Here is a 19,253-nt window from a genome sequence, read left to right on the forward strand (position 1 = left end):
ATGTCCCAGGAATCACAGGCACTTTTGACTGAGAACTTCCTATTTAAATGTGGGACAGCCCAGGCAAGGCCAGGGGAGCAAGAAGCTGGAACTAGAGTGGTTTTCCTGGCAGCTCTCCCCTTGCACCGCGTCCTTGTTTGGATGAGCACAAACAAGGTTGGCTATTTATAGGTGGTGAAGACACAGTGGAAGGTAATGGGACATCGCCCACTCAATTCTCCTCCAAATTTCTGTTCTCTGTGCAGACTCTGCAAGTGTGTGTGGGAACGGGCCTCCCTCCAGAGCCCATCCAGAGCACAAACCCACAACCCCCAAAAGGCAAAAGGAGGATGACCTTGCAGCCCTCATCTGCAAATCCACAGTTGGGCATCTCAGAGGGGCAAGGGGCTTTAAAGATGCCAAGAAGAGGGGGAACTCATCATCATGCAACTCAGAAGAGTTTGTGAGGTGCCACTTGAGGGAAGAGTGTTCAAAGAAATAGCCCAGGGAAAAAGCATTGTATGACCTAACCAGTACTGGGCCTGTGTGAGGTGTTCGGTCCCCCACTGGTCCCTTGCCTGATTTGGACCATCACTGGCAGGACAGTCAGTGTGCCTCAGTGCCCAGGGCGTCTGGGCGGGGGCTAAACCCTGTCACCACTGTTGGTTCTCATGGCAGGAAAAAAATTTCATTTTAGGGGTGGGTGGAAGGAAGAGAGAAGGGTATACATACAAATGAAATGAGGTCAGCAAAGAATGCGGACATCCCTACAGTGTGAAAGGTATTTTCCCCTGTGCCCTATGGGATTCCCCTGCTCCATAAATTAACTTTCCTCCCTCAGGCACTGCCTTCCCTGAGTGCTGACTTCTTCTGAATCTCTAGCTGCTTCTGGGGGAGGTTGCTCATGCTTCCACCCCCTAGAGACCTCCTGATGTGCTGTCTGAGAGTGTCCATGTTTCCTCCCTCCCTCAGGGCTCCAGCGCATGACCTGCTTGTCACCATGTGGAAAGCCCTCTCCCACCAAGGTCACCCAGTGAGCATCTCAAGGGAGGAAAAGAAGCATGCATGGATTTGGTGAGGGCCTCTCAACGCCAGGCAGAGTCAGGGGCCTGAAGTGCAGCAGCTTGTTTAAATTTGCACACCTGGGCAAGGCAGGCCTCGCTCTACCATTGTGTAGAGGCAGAAACTGAGACTCAGGGAGGCGCACACCTTGCCCAAAGTCAGCAGGTAAGGACGTAGAGGTGTGGGGTATCGGCCCTAGTCTGCCTGGCTCCAGAGCAATGGGTGGGCAGGAGCCAAGTCTAGCCTGGTTACCACAGTTAACCACTACCTAGAAGAAGGCCTGGCCAGAAATATAGGTACTTGATGAATATCTGTAATGAATGGATGATAACCCCCCCCACACACACACTCTCTCTCTCTCTTCTCTCATCACTGAACCCATCTATAAGCCCCCATTTTTCATCTTTTCTCCATAGCCAAGTTTCTCACAAGCCAAGTCTACATAAGCTTGGCCACCCGCCCATTCTCTCTTCAATTCACGCCAACTCTGTCTCTTGCAACCAACCACTGTATAGAAACTCCTGGACTGGGAGCACTAGGACCAACACTAGGGACCAAAGCCCGTGGATGCCCTTCAGTCTCCAGGGTGCACACGATGGTGGCGTTCTCACAGCAGGGTCAGCTACCCGGCGGCAGCAGCAGCAGCGGGAGCTTGCTAGAAATGCAGGTTCTCAGGCCTTCACCCAGATCTAGTGAATTAGACATTTTGGGGAATAGCGATCTATGTAGCTTCCAGGTGATTCCAGCACACACTCAGGTGTGAGACCCACCCATTCTATAGTTGCTCCATATCCCTTTCATCTGGCTTCCATGACATCCTACACCATCTACCCTTTCTGAAGGCTCCTCATTCTTCCTCCGCCCTATAAATAACGATTTTCCCCACTGTTGGCTCCACTCTCCTCTTCTTTCTCTATAATCTCCTGGAGGGACCATTCCCCGCTTGGAATTACCATCCATGAGCCAGTGACCCCCACCTCTGTAACTACCAGCCAAGATCTCTCTTCTAAATTCTCCAAAGACACGGCTGGGTCCTGATTTATGGAAAAGAAGGGAAACACTCCAACACCACGGGATGCCCCACTAGGACTCTTTGAAAAGGCATTTCGAATACTTGATTCATCCACACTCAAAATGATGGCCTAAGCGCCCAAGTGCACATTTTACCTCCCTGCTTAGGGAGAATTTGGATGTGCCAGCTACCTTTCTCTGCCTCCTTTTTGATTAATTGATTGATTGGTTTATACCTAGTAAGAGCAAAGAGGTCTTTGTAAATGCCTTCTTGTGGTAGGCATGGGGGCCACACCCCTTACAGAGCCATCGGGACTGGAAGCTTATTTCCTGTTCAGTTGTAATCCCAGGGGCTGGAGCAGCCGGGCTGCCTGTGTAAATCTAAAGAAAAATGAACTTCCGTGTGGGTAAATTGGTCTCAAGAGAGACATCTGCCCTTCCCTAAGCACCGAGTTGATGTTTGGCATATAAATGTTTACTTAATCTTTGCCTCAAGCTCAAATGTCTCAGAGCTCAGCTGCCTCTTACCTCCCCGTGTGTCTCTGAAATCCAGCCTCCATCTTCATTACAAGTAAAAACCTTGCAATTCCACTGTCCTCTCCCACTGGACCTGGCGTTTCAGTTTCTGTGGTGCAGCCTCCAGCTCTTCCCAGGAAAAGTACCTCGTGGGTTGACATTTAAAGCGAGAGCCATCTCTGGGTGGCTCAGGTCTGGGAAGTCACCAAGTCTCCTGCCCACAGCCTGGTGTCCAAGACCCAAATGCCCGCCTTCTCACTGAAATCCCTCCTCCGACACATGCCTCCACATCTGAAGTCAATGCACGGTGCCCTCCGGGATGCTTGAGCCATGATACCAACCCCCCCCCCAAATCCAGGACCTCCTCTCCGAATGGCCCACTACCACCCTGACTGTGGAATCCTTCTAATCACTGCCTGTCTTCAACTCCCAGAATACACTGACATTCATCTGGGAGGGCACTGGCTTCTAGAATATCAGCCTCGCCTCACTCTGGCTCTTGCCATCTTCCTGAGCCTATGACAGCCACGTGGGCAATCCATCCCCAAAGCCAGCCCCTCCTTCCCCTGGTCCCTTCAGTTCTTATGACCTTCGTTCATCCTCAGTCACCCAGATCCATGGCCCCTCTCTCTGTGGTTAAGTTCATCTTCAGACCTACTGCACCTCTGAAGTTGTGAGCACACACCTCCCCTTTCTGACCAACATCTCTTCTTCTGGCCATCGGCTTTTCCCACTCTATGCTCACTCACCCCACCTCCTCCTTATGCCTTTCAGCTTCACGTCCTGCCCCTCCACCCCAGACCTCCTGTCTACCACTCAAGGCCCCTGGAGCACCAGCCCCCTCATCCTCCACCTCCCCCCCCACCAGTCACCTGCCCCCTCTACTTTGAGAACGCATGTGGCTCCATGCTGTACGCGGGAGAGCAGACAACGGCCAAAACTCCCTTGCAACTCAGAACAAAGTTTCTGCTCCAGCTTCCCTGCTATTTGGGAAGAAAATGAAAAAAATATTACAAATTGGGGTATTTATGTTTGGGAGGATTAACAAACCTGTTCTAGCCTGCTTCTACCTCTTTCCCTGTTGGGTTTATTCTTTTGAAGGCACACACCTGCCCTGCCCCTCAGGTTTCTGGCTCGCTGCCTCCCACTGCTTATAATTACTGGAGCTCAGAGCAACCTGCTTCTCTCCAGCATTTCCTTGGATTTTTTTTTTTCTTTTTTTCTTTTGGACCCTCTCCCAAGTTTCACAGAGGTTTCTGGAGCCATATTTATTACATCGATAATACACATTATTGGACGTATAACATCACATGTTCATGTGTATGTGTACACACACATGCAAAAAGGTTTAGGTATGTTCTGTCGATTGAAATATTTTTATGATCAAATATCAGAACAAGTGAGTAGGCTCTATACTTTTGAGCCTCCATTTTCTCAAGTGTGAAAATGTGGATAGACAGAATGTCTGTCGCACCACCACCACCTTGGATGCATGGTGGGCTGGACGAGACGAGCACTCTGGCTTCGCACACTGGGAAATAATAACGAAGGTATGGCCGAGGCGCAGGCCTTCAAATGAAGGAGGCACTTGGGGCCTAGTAGAATCTCCTATCATCATTCAATTTTTTTTTTTTTTTAGAGAGAGAGAGGCAGGGGGAGGGGCAAAGGGAGAGGGAGAGAGATTATCTTAGCAGGCTCCACGCCCAGGGCAGAGCTTGAAGCAGGGCTCAATCTCGATGTGGGGCTCAGTCCCACGACCCTAAGGTCATGACCTAAGTCGAAATCAAGAGTCGGACACTTAACCTACTGAACCACCCTGGCGTCCCCAGCATTCAATTTTTAAATCAACTCTGGTACTAAAATTTTTTTAAAACAGTCTTTTTTTTCCTGTTAAAATTCCATCTTAACTTACTTTCTGGAAATTGGAAGAATATTCTTACCAGTGGGTAAGTATGTTAATGGCATGCTTCCACTTGCTCAGACTGGACACAAAATTGTGCACGGGTGTCATTCTACTTCTCCCAGATGTGATTCCTGGAAACTGATCCGCAGCTGAGCCCCAGCATTAGTGAGATCCAGAACAGTGCCTTGCACACCGTGGCCCCTCAATACATTTCTGTTATGCGAATGTATCTAAAAATGACTCCCTTCTTCCTAAACTTATGTATTTCTTTATTCTACAAGATACTACTTCCTATTTAAATGGAAAGAAACCAATCTCTTCTGGAAGCCACATTTGGCAGCAAGTTTCTGGCTGGTGAGAACAAGCACAAGCCCAGACGCTCCAGCTAGAGTGGCAATGCCTAGTTCCCTATAAGTATGGCAAATAATGACTGTGTGTCCATGTGTTCAACTCTCTGTCCAGCCATCTGGTCAGGCCAATCCTAGAGATGATTTGGCTTCCTACAGTAGACAATACTTTCTCTCTGGAGGACCAATGACACAAAACTGTTTGAATGCTGTTAACATTCCTACCTCAACTAATTGGGCAGAACAAAACAAGTTCATAAACCAATATATGGGTTGGTTGTCCGATGTAACTGCTTAGCAAAAAATATGAAGTGCCTGAGGTATTGAGAAATACTAAGCCTTTCTGTGATCTTCTTCAATTTTGTAATGTTGGAATCCATGGCACGCTAGGTGACGCAGAACATGAGACGTACATGCTACAGAACTTGTACAGGGCCTGGGAAGGACGATGGGAGAGGCAAAAGTGAACAAAATGTAAGCCCTGGCACCTCCCTCCCTTTGTAGGAACCATGGCATTCAACAAGTGTGTTAAATGAGCCACTACCATATGCTCAACCCTGTAAAGCATGTGGAGATGACAAAACACACTCTTGATCTGCTTTAAATCTGGTAAAGGAGTCCGGGGGTGTGAGCATCCCAAGTGGCACAGCATGGGGCCCCACACTAGGCTAAACATGGGGTGTCAGGCATTTGGAAGAGAGAGCAATCCTGAGAAATAAGGGAAGGCTTCCAGAAGCTGGGTGTGTTAAGTGGGCTCTGAATTCGGGGAGCATTAACAGGTGCATGAAAGGCAGCCAGGGAAGGGGAGGGCACTGTCGAAAGCTTGGGAGAATCGAGACCGGGGGTTCTTGCAGTGTGGACATGGGCCAGCAGCGTGGGGATTACAACCTGGGAGCCTGATGGAAATGTAAGTTCCCAGGTCCAACCCCAGACCTACCAAGTCAGCAACCATGGGGGTGGGGTCCAGCTATCTGTTTGAACATGGTCTCCAGGTGATTCTGACCCATGCTCGAATTTGAGAACCACCACGTTAGAGCAGGCACTGTTCTCCCTTCAACTGGCTGAGCAAGTGGCCAAAGGAGGTGCTGGCCCCCCAGATGCTCCCAGCCTTGCCCGGGTCTGTCACTTCCTAGGATTGTCAGGAAGAAAGTCAGGCACTCTCCTCCCTTGTCCCCTTTCAGCAAACCCAGTGCCCTGGGGGCTGGGCCACCACGGGGTGAGTGGAAGGCTACCCACATGAAGAACAGTTACATTTCCCACTGGCTTCTATGCACACAGCCCTCCTCACGCATCTTCCCCAGCGATCCATACCTCTAACGGACAAGTGGATGATGGGGGAGAGCTGGAGGCAGAGAAGAGCTAGGCAGAGGAGAGAAGCGACGGGGGCTTCTGTGAGTCCAGAAGGTCCCAGTTACACTTCACCTCCCCCTTGCATTCAGGTCCAACTGGGGCCTCACAAAGCCTGTACCTATCCCACAATGAGAGGGTTGAGAACAACCTTCGAAGGCAAAGAGGCCATTGGATTTGCACTTCTCTTCAGATCAGATTAGAACAACAGGAATATTCTGGAAATTGTTACTAACTTAAGGGAAACGGCTGTAGCCCCTGCAAGACTAACAGAATTTGGCAGAGCGTGCCTTCCTTTCCCCTTTTCAGGCACCACAAAGCGATGCGCAACCTCTGCTCCCCCGTCTCTCTGTGTGGTTCACATTCTCTTCGGAGGCACTTAGGTTCACATAACGGTTTTCTTCTGGAGTGCTAGCTTCTGGGCCAACCATGCTACTGAGGCCTGGGCTGAGGTCACTAGGGCTGTCACGTGGCCCTGTCGTGTGCATGTGCACACAGCCTTCTACCTGTCAGCAGAATAGGGCACGACGTGTAGGGCCTGACCCGCTCAACAGTGGCCCTGGTCCCATTAGTCTCCCCACGGGCCATCATGTGGGGGCAGTTGTCTGGACCTTGGGAGATGCCCGCAGAACGACGCGGGCGAGCCAGCTGCCACTCCAATGGGCTGGCCCGCGCTGAGGTCACTGGCTGCGTATTCAGCTGGGCAGCCGGCCTCCTGCGCGTGGGCTGAGGTGCATCCACCACGGCCGGCGGGGATTCTGCCGTGGCTCAACCACTCACAGGGCTACCTGGCCCTATATTTGGGCAAGGGTGGTGGTGGTGTTTTTATTAAGAGTGAATGAGTCATGCTACCACATAGATGAACCTTGGGGCCATCAGGGTAAGTGAAATCAGCAGTCATAAACAGACAAACGCTATATGGCTCCAGTTACATGAGGCATCTAGAGTGGTCAAGTTCACACACATAGAAAGTACAGTTGACCCTTGAACGACACCGGTTTCAACAGTGCGGGTTCACTTATACGTGGATTTTTTTCAGTGAATACAGGCCAGAACTGTAAATCTATTTTCTCTTCCTTATGATTTTCTTAATAATGTTTTCTTTTCTATAGCTGACTTTATTGTAAGAATACAGTCTATAATATATAGAACGTATGAACTGTGTTAATCGACTCTTTACATCGGTAAAGCTTCTGGTCAACAATAGGCTATTAGCAGTGAAGTTTTTGGGGAATCAAGAGTTGTACATGGATTTTCAACTGCACAGGGGTCAGCTCCCCTAACCCTGCGTGTTCAAAGGTCAGCTGTACACCGGTGGTTGGCAGGGCCTGGGGGAGGAGGGAGGGGACTTAGTGCTTAATGGGTATAGAGTTTCAGTTTTGTAAGATGAAAAGAGGTCTACAGATGAATGCAGGTGGTTGCCCAACAATGCAGATGTATTGATGTCCCTGAACTGTACACTTACCAATGGTTATGATGGTCAATTTTATGTTATGTGTATTTACCCCGATTTAAACATTGTTTCCTAAGAAGTAAAGGAGCCCCACATTGGGTATAGAGATTACTTAAAAATAAAATCTTAAAAAAATATAAGAATGACAATGAAACTAATGTTGATTTACAAGCATGGGGTTGTACACTTGGGAATTATCTTGTTCCATCCTTTTGGGTGCATTCCATTATCATCCTCAATTTATAGACAGAAAACGTGAGGTGGAGAGGGGCAGTGACGTTCTGAGGCCCGCACACATATGAGGCAAGATGAGATGCAAACCAGGAAGCCTGCCTGACTCCAACATGAGGGCGCTGAAGCCCCACGTGACTCTCACCATGCAAACTTGGCTCAAAAGAACAAAAATCTGGTGAGTGACTGTGTGTTGACAGGTACGTGTGAAGACCTCCGGGCCAACAGCTTGCTCTGGTGTATGACACCAACACACATAATACACACATGACAGTAGAAAGTTCTGGCAATTAACTCGTGGAGAGAACACAACACTTCTTTGCTCCATGGTGGGCAGCTCGGGTCTGGAAGCACAACGTCCAACCTGACTCCCCGTTCCTGACACGTGTGCCCCGCCAGCCAGTGAACAAATGTGAGTTGTGCCAGGCACACCTCAGAACTACTGCCTGAACAAAGCACGTCCCCTGCCTTTGAGGGTCTCATAGTTCGGAGACATGTACACTAAGACAGTATCTGCCATGCCGGGTCCTCGGTTCCACAAGAGGGCTGTGCAGTCCAGGGCCAAGGGAGCCTGGGGCTGGGGAAAGAGGCACCACACAGCAGGGAGAGGATCAGGGCATGGAGCGCCCAGTGAGATGTGCACACCCGAGGCCAGGGGGACATCCAGGGGATGGGGGGGTGTGATAGCCGCATTTCCAGTGTGGGGGGCAGCTGGTGTGCCCTAAAGAAGTGCAGGGAAAATCCCTCCATGTGAGCAGAGCCTACATGCTGGATACCTGATCCCCATCTGCTCATTCTAAAACCCGCACTGCGCCTCCCAGCCTCGCACCCACTTCTGCCCAAGCACAGGAGTAAGAACAGAAGCAGCCGGAGTCTTGAGACAGCTTTGCTAGAAGGTGGAAGGGCAGCTTTGTCCCCCCCTCCCTCAGCTGGCCGCACTCGAGGCCCCTCTCCTGTGTTGCCCGGCCAACCCTCACCCACCCCCAGTGGCAAGAGCAGAGCAGTACCTGGTGTGGGTCAGGGGACCCACTGGTCGTTCAGGCCTCCTGGGGGGCAACGCACCCGGTCTGCTGAGAGAATTGGTCTTGGGTGGCCGCGGCTTTTTGGGTGGTATGGCAGGAACGGAGGGCTTCTGTAAATCCAGTTTTGGCTCTCTCTCTGGTCTTTCTTTAAGTCATTGTTTAAAAAGCATAAAGAAGACAGAGAGATCTAGTGTAAGTGACAGTACTCAGGGGCAGATGGCTCGTTTCCTGTTTTAAAAAAAATCACTGATGCTACTTGCAAAGGTGAAGTTGGAGGGTGAGGAGCATTGTTTATTTTTTTAAATTTTTATTTATTTATGTATTTTTAGAGCCTTGTTTATTTTTTGTCAAGTTAGGAAAAACCCCTCCACAGCTGCAGCCCACCTTGGCCTTTGCCCGTGCTGGCCTGGAGGGCCCTTCTGGCCACTGCCCACCCTTGGTGAACTCCTGCTGACCCTTTCTCAGGCTCATCGTGATCCTACTCATCGGCTTGGCTGAATGGTGACCCAGTCACATTCCCTTCTCAACAGCCGAAACCACCCTCAGAGGCAGACTATCTTACTTCCTCACCTGAGCCCAGAACAGCAGCCCTTTATAAACGGGCTCCACTTGGCTACTTTCTGGGTGTGTGCATGCCTGGTGGAGCCTGCAGGCTGTCAGCCCCCCAGGACAGAGCCCACGTCTGGTCATCTCTCTAGATCCTACCTGGTGCCTGGCGCATAGCAGGTGCTCAGCAAATGGTTGATGAGTTTGGTCAAGGACCCACAGGACTGGGTGTGAGGAGGCAAGAGGCCTGATGTCTCTCAGGTCAGCCTGTGTAAAGGGCCATGAGCCAGTAAAAGGGGGGGGGCATTTCCAGGAACGAAGAACTAATTCTGGATTCTTTTTGTGCACAGTTAAACTAGGGTTTCACAGGTATTTGGTTTCTAAGGGTTTTTGGAGTCAGCTATTAGAATGAAGTTAAAGTCAGATCTAGTGGCCAACTGAGCAGTGGTGTGACTGACAGCTTCGTGTTTTCTGCCCCCAATTAGCCTTGCCCCACGTGTAGTGTAAAAAGCACGCATCCACATTCTTCTTTATAAAGATGGAACTTCAGAGAGCTGCCCACTGGAGGACAGGCAGGTTCCCTATGTTCACTTGTAAGCTGAAACTCTGAACACGTTTTGCTTGCAAACACACACTCATATTGTTCAGGTGCCCTGGCTGATGGGCAAAGCATTAAAAAGCCCACCACTTGCTATACAGATATCACTGTGCTCATCCCCGCACTTTAGTAGGGGAATCTGCTCCATCCAGGAATCCTGGGAACTCATTTACTGTCCACGGGGACCAGAGGAGGAAGGGCTTGGCTGAAATGCAAAGGAGGGGAGATTCCTCCTGCTGGGAGGGACTGGGGGGGCTCTCTGGCAGTGTGCAGAACAAATGGGAGGGGGGTTTGTGCCCACCTCACAGGGAGGCCAAGTCTCAGGGTGGGGCTGGCTCTCTTGGCTCCCGTTGCTTCTGACCAGGGTTTCTGCCTTCCAGACCCACTGTGGCACTGAACAAGGAACCATAGGAGTGGAAGGAACCAGAAGTGTGTGGCCACTTGGCCAGCCAACTAGGGCAGTTGTTCACATGTAAACCGAGTCCTTATGTTAGTCAGCAGGGAACAGAGCTGGAAGTGTCCTTATGACGGAGCCTGGCTGTCAGCCGGAAACTAGTCATGTGTCCTCCGTGTGGACAGGGGGCAGTGTTTGGTTATGTCACAGCACACATTCTCCTCAAAGGGCTGTTTGTGTCACACACACACACACACACACACTCTGTTCTTTCACTGCTCTGGGACACAGACCTGGCCTTTCAATGAGGTTCCACAACTCAAATGTTAAGTATTCACTGTGAGAGAAAAGAGATATAACTTCTTAAGAGCTGGCAATGTTGGTAAAACTTTTGGCAGGCTGATAAAAAATATTAAATTTCACAATAAAATTTCATGAGGCCACCCAGGAGCACCTCCAAATAATTACATGCATTAATTCTGCATTTCTCTTGTGACTTCCAAATAACTGCTTTTTAAAATGGGATTTGCTCTGCCTCCTGCTCATAACAATAACATAGCACTTTTCCCATAAAATGTGTGATCAATCAAATCTTAGACACCTAACAAAATGAGTCCTTCCACAGTGTGTAGATTTCTTTGGGCGACAGACTCAGAACAGTAGGAGTCAAACACATTTGTAAAGCTGACTGTGTGAGACAGGAGAAGCTACTTCCCTTCAGGTGATACTCCTGACCGTGGACATGTGTCTGTGACTTGGTAGCCAGAGTCAAAAGTCCAGCAGTGGCCGAGGATGATGGCTTTCATTTGTCCGGATGGGAATTTCTCTCAGTCACATCGACCCGAGAACAGTTAATAAGCGCCCTGGGGCACGAGGCATGGGAGAGGGCGGGATGGAAACTGTGGCGAATACATCCAGGCCCTCGGGAAACTTCCAGTCGGCACCCTGACTTCAGGATGCCCCTGGTGTAGGGAGGGCGGCAATGGCAGGAAGACCGGGATGGAAGAACCCCAATGTGTGAAGAGACCGGGCTCGTTGTTTTACATTTGGTGAGGAATTCTGGCCCAAAGAAGCACCACATAACCCTCTCTCCTATTTCCTTAGAAATGGGATATTTAAAAGCAACCAAAATAAAACCATAATCACCATATTCCCCCCAAAAAACAAACTCTGTGGGTAATCAGCCCTACGACCGCCGCTTTGTCTCCTGCTGCTCGATCAGTACCAGGGAAGACTTGATTTCATACCTTTCTCTTCTGTTCTGTTTGGAAGCGTTTCTGGTCTTTCAGGAGGTATCTTTTTAATTTCATGTTTTCTCTCAGTGGTACCTAAGGGGGAAAGGATAACAGTGATCAGAACATGTTTTCTCTATCCATTTATTAGACACACCAGCATTTTAAATATTTATCAGGTACAGCAAAGTCAATAGACTTTTCTCCCCCTAAGCTGAGCTCTGGTATTGCCTGGCAAATAGAAGCCGCTTAGAAACAGCAGAAGCCATTTCTGGCCTATGTCATTAAGTTTGCCTGCCTATACATCCTTAATTTACAAGAAATCCATTAATGTTTTCTGATATTTAAATCTGACTTCCTTAGACATCAAAACAGGAAATCACTGGGTGTGGGTGGAAAATATGTATAAACAAGTCAATCACCAAAATACACAAATAATGGGTCACTGGCTATTGCTCTACAAATAAGAAGAAATTTCACAGGGACCTGGAGTCTATGTTGTAGCAGTTTTAAAATATGGCCTCAAATTGTTTGCTACCCTTCCCATTAAGAGGGGAGGTCTATGTCCCCTGTCTGGAATGTGGGTAGGCTCGTGACTGCTTCAACCAGGGGCCAATATGGTACCATATAATTTCCAAGGCTGTGTCATAAAAGACTGCGTCACTTATGCTTTATTTTCTGGAATACTGAACCTCCATGTGAGAAGTCCAGAACCCTGAGGCCTCCTGAAGAGGCCATGTGTAGACACTCTGGCCTACGGCCCCCACTGAGCCAGCATTCTCAGCTGAGGTCCCAAATATCAAGGAGCAGAGAGACAAGATGTCCTGGCCAGGCCCTGTTCAAATTCCTGACCCCAGAAGCCGTGGGCATAAGAACATCCTTGTTTTCTGCCACCAGGTTTGGGTTGGTTTGTTATGCAGCAATAGTAACTAGAGCCTATTTTTAAGTGGAGGGATGTACAAAGAAGATCTGTGGTTCTCCCTCAGTCCAGTCAATCTACGCCTGAATCCCTCAAACATTACATATGACATTTCCCCAGATACACCCACATGGCCGTGTCGACTGCAGCTGCTCCCTCACCTGGGGTCTTCAGCAGTGCTCGTGGCCTCAGGTGCATAAGAACACTTGGAAAATAGCTAAAGCATAAAACCAATCACAAGTACTCCTCACACCTAGGGACTTGCTTGAGTGCTCGACGAATTCCTTACTGTCCATCCCTACGGATGGGTGCTTGGTACTAAAATCTCAATTTCAGGGGCGCCTGGGTGGCTCAGTCGGTTAAGCATCTGCCTTCGCTTCAGGTCATGATCCCAGGGTCCTGGGATCAAGCCCCGCATAGGGCTCCCTGCTTGGCAGGAAACCTGCTTCTCCCTCTCCCTCTGCCTGCCTTTCTGCCTACTTGTGCTCTCTATCTCTCTGTCAAATAAATAAATAAAATCTTTAAAAATAAAATAAAATCTCAATTTCATAGCATCAGAAGCCAAAGGAACTAAAAAAAAAAAAAATCCACTGAACACACTTTACCAAAATCTCCTTAATGACTCACTACAAATTAAACACTGTATCTAATTTCTGTCAATTCCATATCTGTTTGGTTTTTTTTTTGTCAAATAATCAAACACGAGGAAAGCTGATGATAGGGAAAATACAAATATCTACCTCCCTGTCACAGAGCAATTCCCAGGATCATTCAGCAGGATAAATGAGCAGTAGGAATCTAGGAAAATTAAATGCCATCTTGCTCTGCCCCACAGAGATCCAGCATAACCTTTCATAAAATTGCTTTAAAAGGAAAAGAATTTGCCTAGCATGCTACAGTCTTGGCTTCTAATGATAACAAAGATGTTCCTTATCATCCCTAGCAATGCAGGAGGAACTGACAGATCCTACTACCATGAAGAATCCAATCCTAGTTACATTCTAGGCTTCTTGAGCCTTGGGCCACTCAGCTCATCTCCTTGGTCTGTAATCCATCACCAAGGCCTCCAGGAAAAGGGTTGTCAGAGAAAAGCAAAACAACAGCCAGCTTTAATTTCAGCACAACAAAATATTGATCCGGTGTGAACCACTAGGTGGCAAAATTAAACTGCTCAATGCAAACGACAATGGGGGCGGAGCAGGAGATGTAATTAACACATCATTTCGGGTCTTAATCTTCGTAATTCTCAACTATCCTAAAGGGAATGGGAAAGGAATTTGGGGTCAAGCTGATTTCCCCCTCAACTCGGTGGGCTAAAAAAAACCTTAAAAAAAAATCACTCCTTAATAAATTTGTGAATAAACCAATCCGGAAATTTATTCATACTTTAAATGTTATAGAAATATCACAGTTATTCATGTGCGGAACTAAAAATACCCCTACTCTTCTTCTGTTTTAGTTGTTAATTTGTTAAAATGCCACTTAACTAGTTATTCATGGAGGAATTTCTCCCCATAATTAGTTCTTAACAATTATAAAGAGGAGTTCTATGGGGAAATATGAATGATCATTTTTAGGTATGAGAACCCTGTGCGCAATGAGTTACCAAATGTCCAACCACATCACATCTTCCTATATTATTCAACCTTAATGTCTGAACTACACAGAAAAAGTGAACTGGACTCTTTTTAAGATGAAAAAAGTATCACGAGGAAAAGTATTTATTGCTAGAATGACATTTTTTGTTGGGGGGTGTAAGTGAAGTAAGTACAAATTTTGGTTAACCACACATTCTTTTTTTTTTGGTTAAAAATTCAGCACCACTGTACATGCGTGGTGAGGCTGTGACCCGTGGGAAGCAATCCTCCCTAAGCTGACCCTTGAGATTAGGTGGGTGTGGGCAAAGCAGGACAATTAAGTTCTTCTTTCCTCAAAAGCAGTTGATCAGAAATACAAAAAATACAACAGAAAAAAAAAACAAACTGGTTTACTCCAAAGCAAAGTGTTTCTGGTCATTCACCTGGGAGGCTAGATTTTTTCACTGTACCAGGGATACATTTTAATGATATGCTCAATTTTTAGGAAAAACAGCAGTATATTTAAAATCTGCCTGTTGAGACCAAGTGGTAACTTCCCAATTTGGTGATCCGTGGCATTTGAACCTAAGAACCCTGAGCCCTACCGAGGGTGCGGTAAATACACACAGAAGAACACACGTTGTGTCCAGGACGGAAGCACATTACCTGCCCCTTGCTTGATGACAGGAGCGGACGGAGGAGGCGGCTTCTTGGGTCTCTGAAAAATGAATCAAAATGATAACACATGAGATTGTTGGCAAGCCAACGAGATTGTTGGCCTGTCACACAAGGACCACAGACATTGTTTTCTAGATGTAGTTTGGACAGTCCAGAGGAGCTCTCCAAAAAATTGGGTAATTCTCTCTCTGGGGATGTCAGGTTTTGGCACCTTTAAGGCAACACTAAAATAAATTCAGTCTGCAAAACAAAACTCTGATGGACAAATGAAATACCATTTCCCCCTTTCTAAATTTGTAACAGCCTTCTGGAAAAGCACGGCTCAGCAAAAATGGCCTGAAACCAGCAAGCACAATGGTCCTCCTACACCGAAACTGCATTTGCAATTAAGATTTAATCTGCTGAATAACCAAGTGATTCAGGAGAGTCATTGGGACAGCTCGAAATCAGATCTGCTCTGGACGGGGGACCTTCAGCAAAAGCAGGCCAAGGGGATGCTGTGGCTGGGAGTCAGTGGGTTCTAAACCTTCAGCCCCTTCGGACCCCAAGGCCGGCAGGCCATTCGCGAGGCCCCCTGCAGACCAGTTGTACCCTGAAAGTGGAATGGAGCATTTTTTTGCATGTTGGCTGTGGTCTGTTTTTCTCTCCCAGCCTGTCAGTCTGTGGGTGATGAGGCAGCTATGCAAGCGGTGGCATCCGTCCCTGAACCGGTTCCAGGGCCTCTCCTTGCTCACACAGGATTGACTGTAGGAGGAAGATGGTCAAGCTGCACTTGGCAAATGATTCAGGGGCCAAGAATCCAGCCAGGGCACAATTCTTGGCCACCGTACTTGGAGAGGGGAGCCAGAGGTGAGGAGAGAACCATCTCAACATCAAAATCATTCAGGAAAGATGGAAACAGGAGGATTTGAGAATCTGATCCATGTTGCTGCTGATGCTTCTCCTGACCCTCTCTGGGCATCACACACCAGGGACTTTTTAAACAGCTCCAGAGACTCTCTCCTGCACTCTGGAAATGAACCATTCTGACATTACTGCAAGGACCAGCCAAAGCACCCAGCAGTCCCCGGCCCCTACCCGCTGGGGCCCACCGGTGCCTCCTGAGAAAGTTCTTTATGGGTCTCATATTCTCCGGGTTTTACTTGAAATCATTTCCTCCTGTGCTCTAGTACTAGAACTTTCTCAGGAGGCATCACAGCATGTAGGCTCTGGATTCTGTGACATGTCACCTCTGCTCTTCAGTAGCTGGGTGACGTGGCCAAGTTACCTGGAATAAGTAGTGTAGTGTGGTGGCTGAGAAGTGGGGTTTCAGAGCCTGACTGATTACAAATGCTGGCTCTTTCAATTCTTAGCCGTGGACACTGGGCAAGTGAACTGACCCAGCTAAAGCTTCTCATCTGTAAAATGGCAGTGGTATTACCTCCCTCTTGAGAGGAGGTGGTTTCATACGCAGAGGGAGTCAGGAAGCACTGCCCCTGTTGAATCTTCGTGACAAGCCTAGAAGTAGTGATCTTATTATGCCCCTTTTGCAGATGAAGTCATCGAGGCTTAAAGAGATGAAGCCATTTCCCCAAGTCACCAGGCTATTAAATAGGGTGGGGACTGGGAGCCCAGCCCCATGCTGTCTGGCCCACAGGTCTGCTCTTAACCACTGTGAAGGACCCGCCTTGCCAGAGAGCATCCGCAAGACAGCCCACCACACGGCCATACACCACACACGGCGTGTACGCAAGCACAGGGAACTGTGTCATGTGAAAGTGGGGGGGAAGAAAATACGGGTATCAGATTGTAGCTACAGTATGAGCTCGAATCAACTATGTTACAAAATATACAGAAAGAGAAAAAGACTGGAAAGGAATAAATTTATAGTGTGATACCTGACTAGTGTAGGATTATGGGCATGTGTGGGTGTGTGTGTTTCCTTCTTAATATGTTTCGGTACCGCCTATATGAGTACAGACCAACTTCATTATAAAGAAGAGAAAGAAAGATGCTCTAAGGACCACCTCCCCCTGCACAGAGGCGACCACCGGCGAAAGGCCCTTTCCCGTCTGCCAGCCCCTTCCAGCTCTCCACTCCAACTTCTTCCTTTTTCTGCCTCCCTTCTCTGTCCTTGTATAAATTAGCTGGGACAGATGTGTGTTTACCTAATGAAGTTATTGTTGAAACTCTGCCAACTAACCTTCCTTTACCTCAGGATCAGAGTAACTTCTGATTCACAGACAGCACCCTGTGGCCTAGTTCTTCCTGGCCAAGCCCCAACGATGCCCACCCAGTGGATGTCTTGCTCACTTCCTGCTCGCTTGAAACATTTTATAACCAATTTCACATGAGCCTCCCCTGGCCGAGCCTGTTCCCCCAGCGACCTTGCCTCAAACCACAGGGCCCCAAATAAAAAAAGACAATTACAAGTCATCATGTTTTCCAAGATTACTGTGCAAAGAAAAAAATCCCTCAGTGTTGTGTCAGATTTGGCATGGGGCAGACTGACAGAATGTGACCGGGCAGGGCAGAGGGGCACCGAGACAGAGGACGGGAAGTGTTAGGTTAAGAGACAGCGTGTGACAAGCGTGGTCATGGCAAGTGTGTGCTTGACTGGGGCAGAGGCAGGAAGCAGAGGTGTGAGGTGTCGTGAGGAGCCCCGGTGGCAGCGGAGGCAGGTGGGGGCAGCTCTGAAAGGAGGAAACACTCTGTGCTGTGTGTCTTGCACCCACCGGGCTCGATCAGCAGGGGCTGCGGGCCGGCTTTGCTTATGGGCAGAACGGGTTTACAGGTTGTCCTGGGTTCGTTTTTGTTGTTTTTTTTTTCCCTTCGACTGACTTCACTCTCTGATGCCCTCAAACTTAGCCTTCTGGCCTCCTTAGATGAGAAATGATGCCACATTTTCAAAGAAGAGGTCTTTGAAAGTAATTCTAAACAAAAACCAGGGCCAGGGTTCCGTGCAGCTCCAGACCGCCCCCCAAGTGATTAAGAGAAGATTGCACGGGGGCCTACAGGGATTTTCCTCTTTAAATGCAACAGGAAGGACGGGGCAGTGAGAACTGAGAAGGCAGGCTGGGAAAACCTGTAGCAAAACCTGACAGGAAAGACTTCAGCACAGGCATTCGTGATTCTTAAATCAAAAGACGCAAGCACGTCGCTTAGTCGGTTTTCCCCAAAATGTCCGACTGTGACCAGACCAAGGAAATAGCACGGAGGGGGTCTCCAGGTTATGCAGTAGCCCAACGCCTTCTCTGCCAAGTTGACCAGCATTAACTGGTGCCACAGGTGTGCAGTCAGAAACACCCTTTCAACTCAGGCGAGTTATTTTAAGTCATGAATTTTTAGAGGCACTTGTTCTATTTCTTCTCTTTATCCCTCCCTCCATAGTGGAAATGTAACACTCCAGATCCAAATTCAAATGGCTTCAGCCCGCTCGATTTGCAGATCGATGCTAGAAACAGAGGATGTTAGAGCTACGAGTGATCACAGGGTCCCCTCTATACTGAGGAGACTGAGGCCCAGAGGGGCTGGGTCAACCGCTGGGTGGTGGCCAAAGAGGGCCCAGAACTCCCATCCCTCAATGTCCATCCAGACTGTGGCAATTCATGAAGAGCCAACATGAAAATGTTCCTAACAACATCAATGAGCCAACATTTCTGATTTCTAGGAGAGCAGAATGCGTCCCTCAGGCTTCCCATATGCAGGGTGTACACGCCAGTGTGCGCCTGTGTGTGCATCTGCCTGTGTCGAGTCGTTGGCTTGGACACAGAAGCAAACACCATCCTTCAAAGGATACGTTAACTAGATCTGATCTCTTACCATTATTACCAGGAAGGAAATAGATCTGAATGTTCTGGAGTGAAGACAGCAGGAAGGCAAGTCTTACTTCCTGCTGATGGATTTCAGAGCTGACTCTGCCCTTTGTTTGGCAAGCCCGGCCAGTCCCAGGCAAAGAGCTCATCAGCTGGCTCAACTGGCCTCACTAGCAGGAAGTTTGATTTGCCACTTGGCCTCTTGCCTTCAGAGCTCTGGCCCCACACATGTGGTTTGCTGAGAATAACCAGAGGAGCGTACTCCTGATGGCTGGGTACACTTGAGGGGGGCGCTTTGTTAGAGGAATATGGTAAGGTTCTGGAAGCAAATCTTAGCTTGATTTTCAGCCTTGGGAAGCCCTCCTCCAGGCATCCAGCTAAGTTCTCTAGAGGTGTCTGTGTGAGGCTAGAGAGGGGACAAAAATGGACAGTTCCTGACCAGGGCACCTCTCATGGATCTAGAAACACACGAAGGCCTCCACTCTGCCCTTTGCTTCCCTGTCCCTGGTGGATTGGCAACACCTTTGAAGAGTGCAGCTGGGGCTACGCTCCGGGTGATTACAGCACCTGTAAGGGCTCCTCTGCGCCCTACAGCGTCCCTCGCACAGGAGGTCCCCGGGGGCCACCACAAAAACCTGATCTCA

At 48.6% G+C, this 19,253-nt stretch overlaps 1 protein-coding gene across 9 annotated transcripts in view; it reads right to left on the reverse strand.

Moving 5' to 3' along the window:
- The window catches only part of SH3KBP1 (SH3 domain containing kinase binding protein 1), a 327,794-nt gene that overhangs the window by 39,313 nt on the left and 269,228 nt on the right, over positions 1–19,253 (reverse strand). For all 9 annotated transcript variants that reach the window (XM_032389636.1, XM_032389634.1, XM_032389635.1 and 6 more), the window contains 3 exons: positions 14,804–14,855; positions 11,657–11,737; positions 8,857–9,016 (listed from right to left, as the gene is read on the reverse strand). In XM_032389636.1, coding sequence (XP_032245527.1) covers positions 8,857–9,016; positions 11,657–11,737; positions 14,804–14,855 — 293 coding nt within the window. The remainder of the gene's footprint in view (positions 1–8,856; positions 9,017–11,656; positions 11,738–14,803; positions 14,856–19,253) is intronic.

This window comes from Phoca vitulina, unplaced genomic scaffold (assembly GCF_004348235.1).
Source record: "Phoca vitulina isolate PV1807 unplaced genomic scaffold, GSC_HSeal_1.0 scaffold55, whole genome shotgun sequence".
Lineage (NCBI taxonomy): Eukaryota > Metazoa > Chordata > Mammalia > Carnivora > Phocidae > Phoca > Phoca vitulina.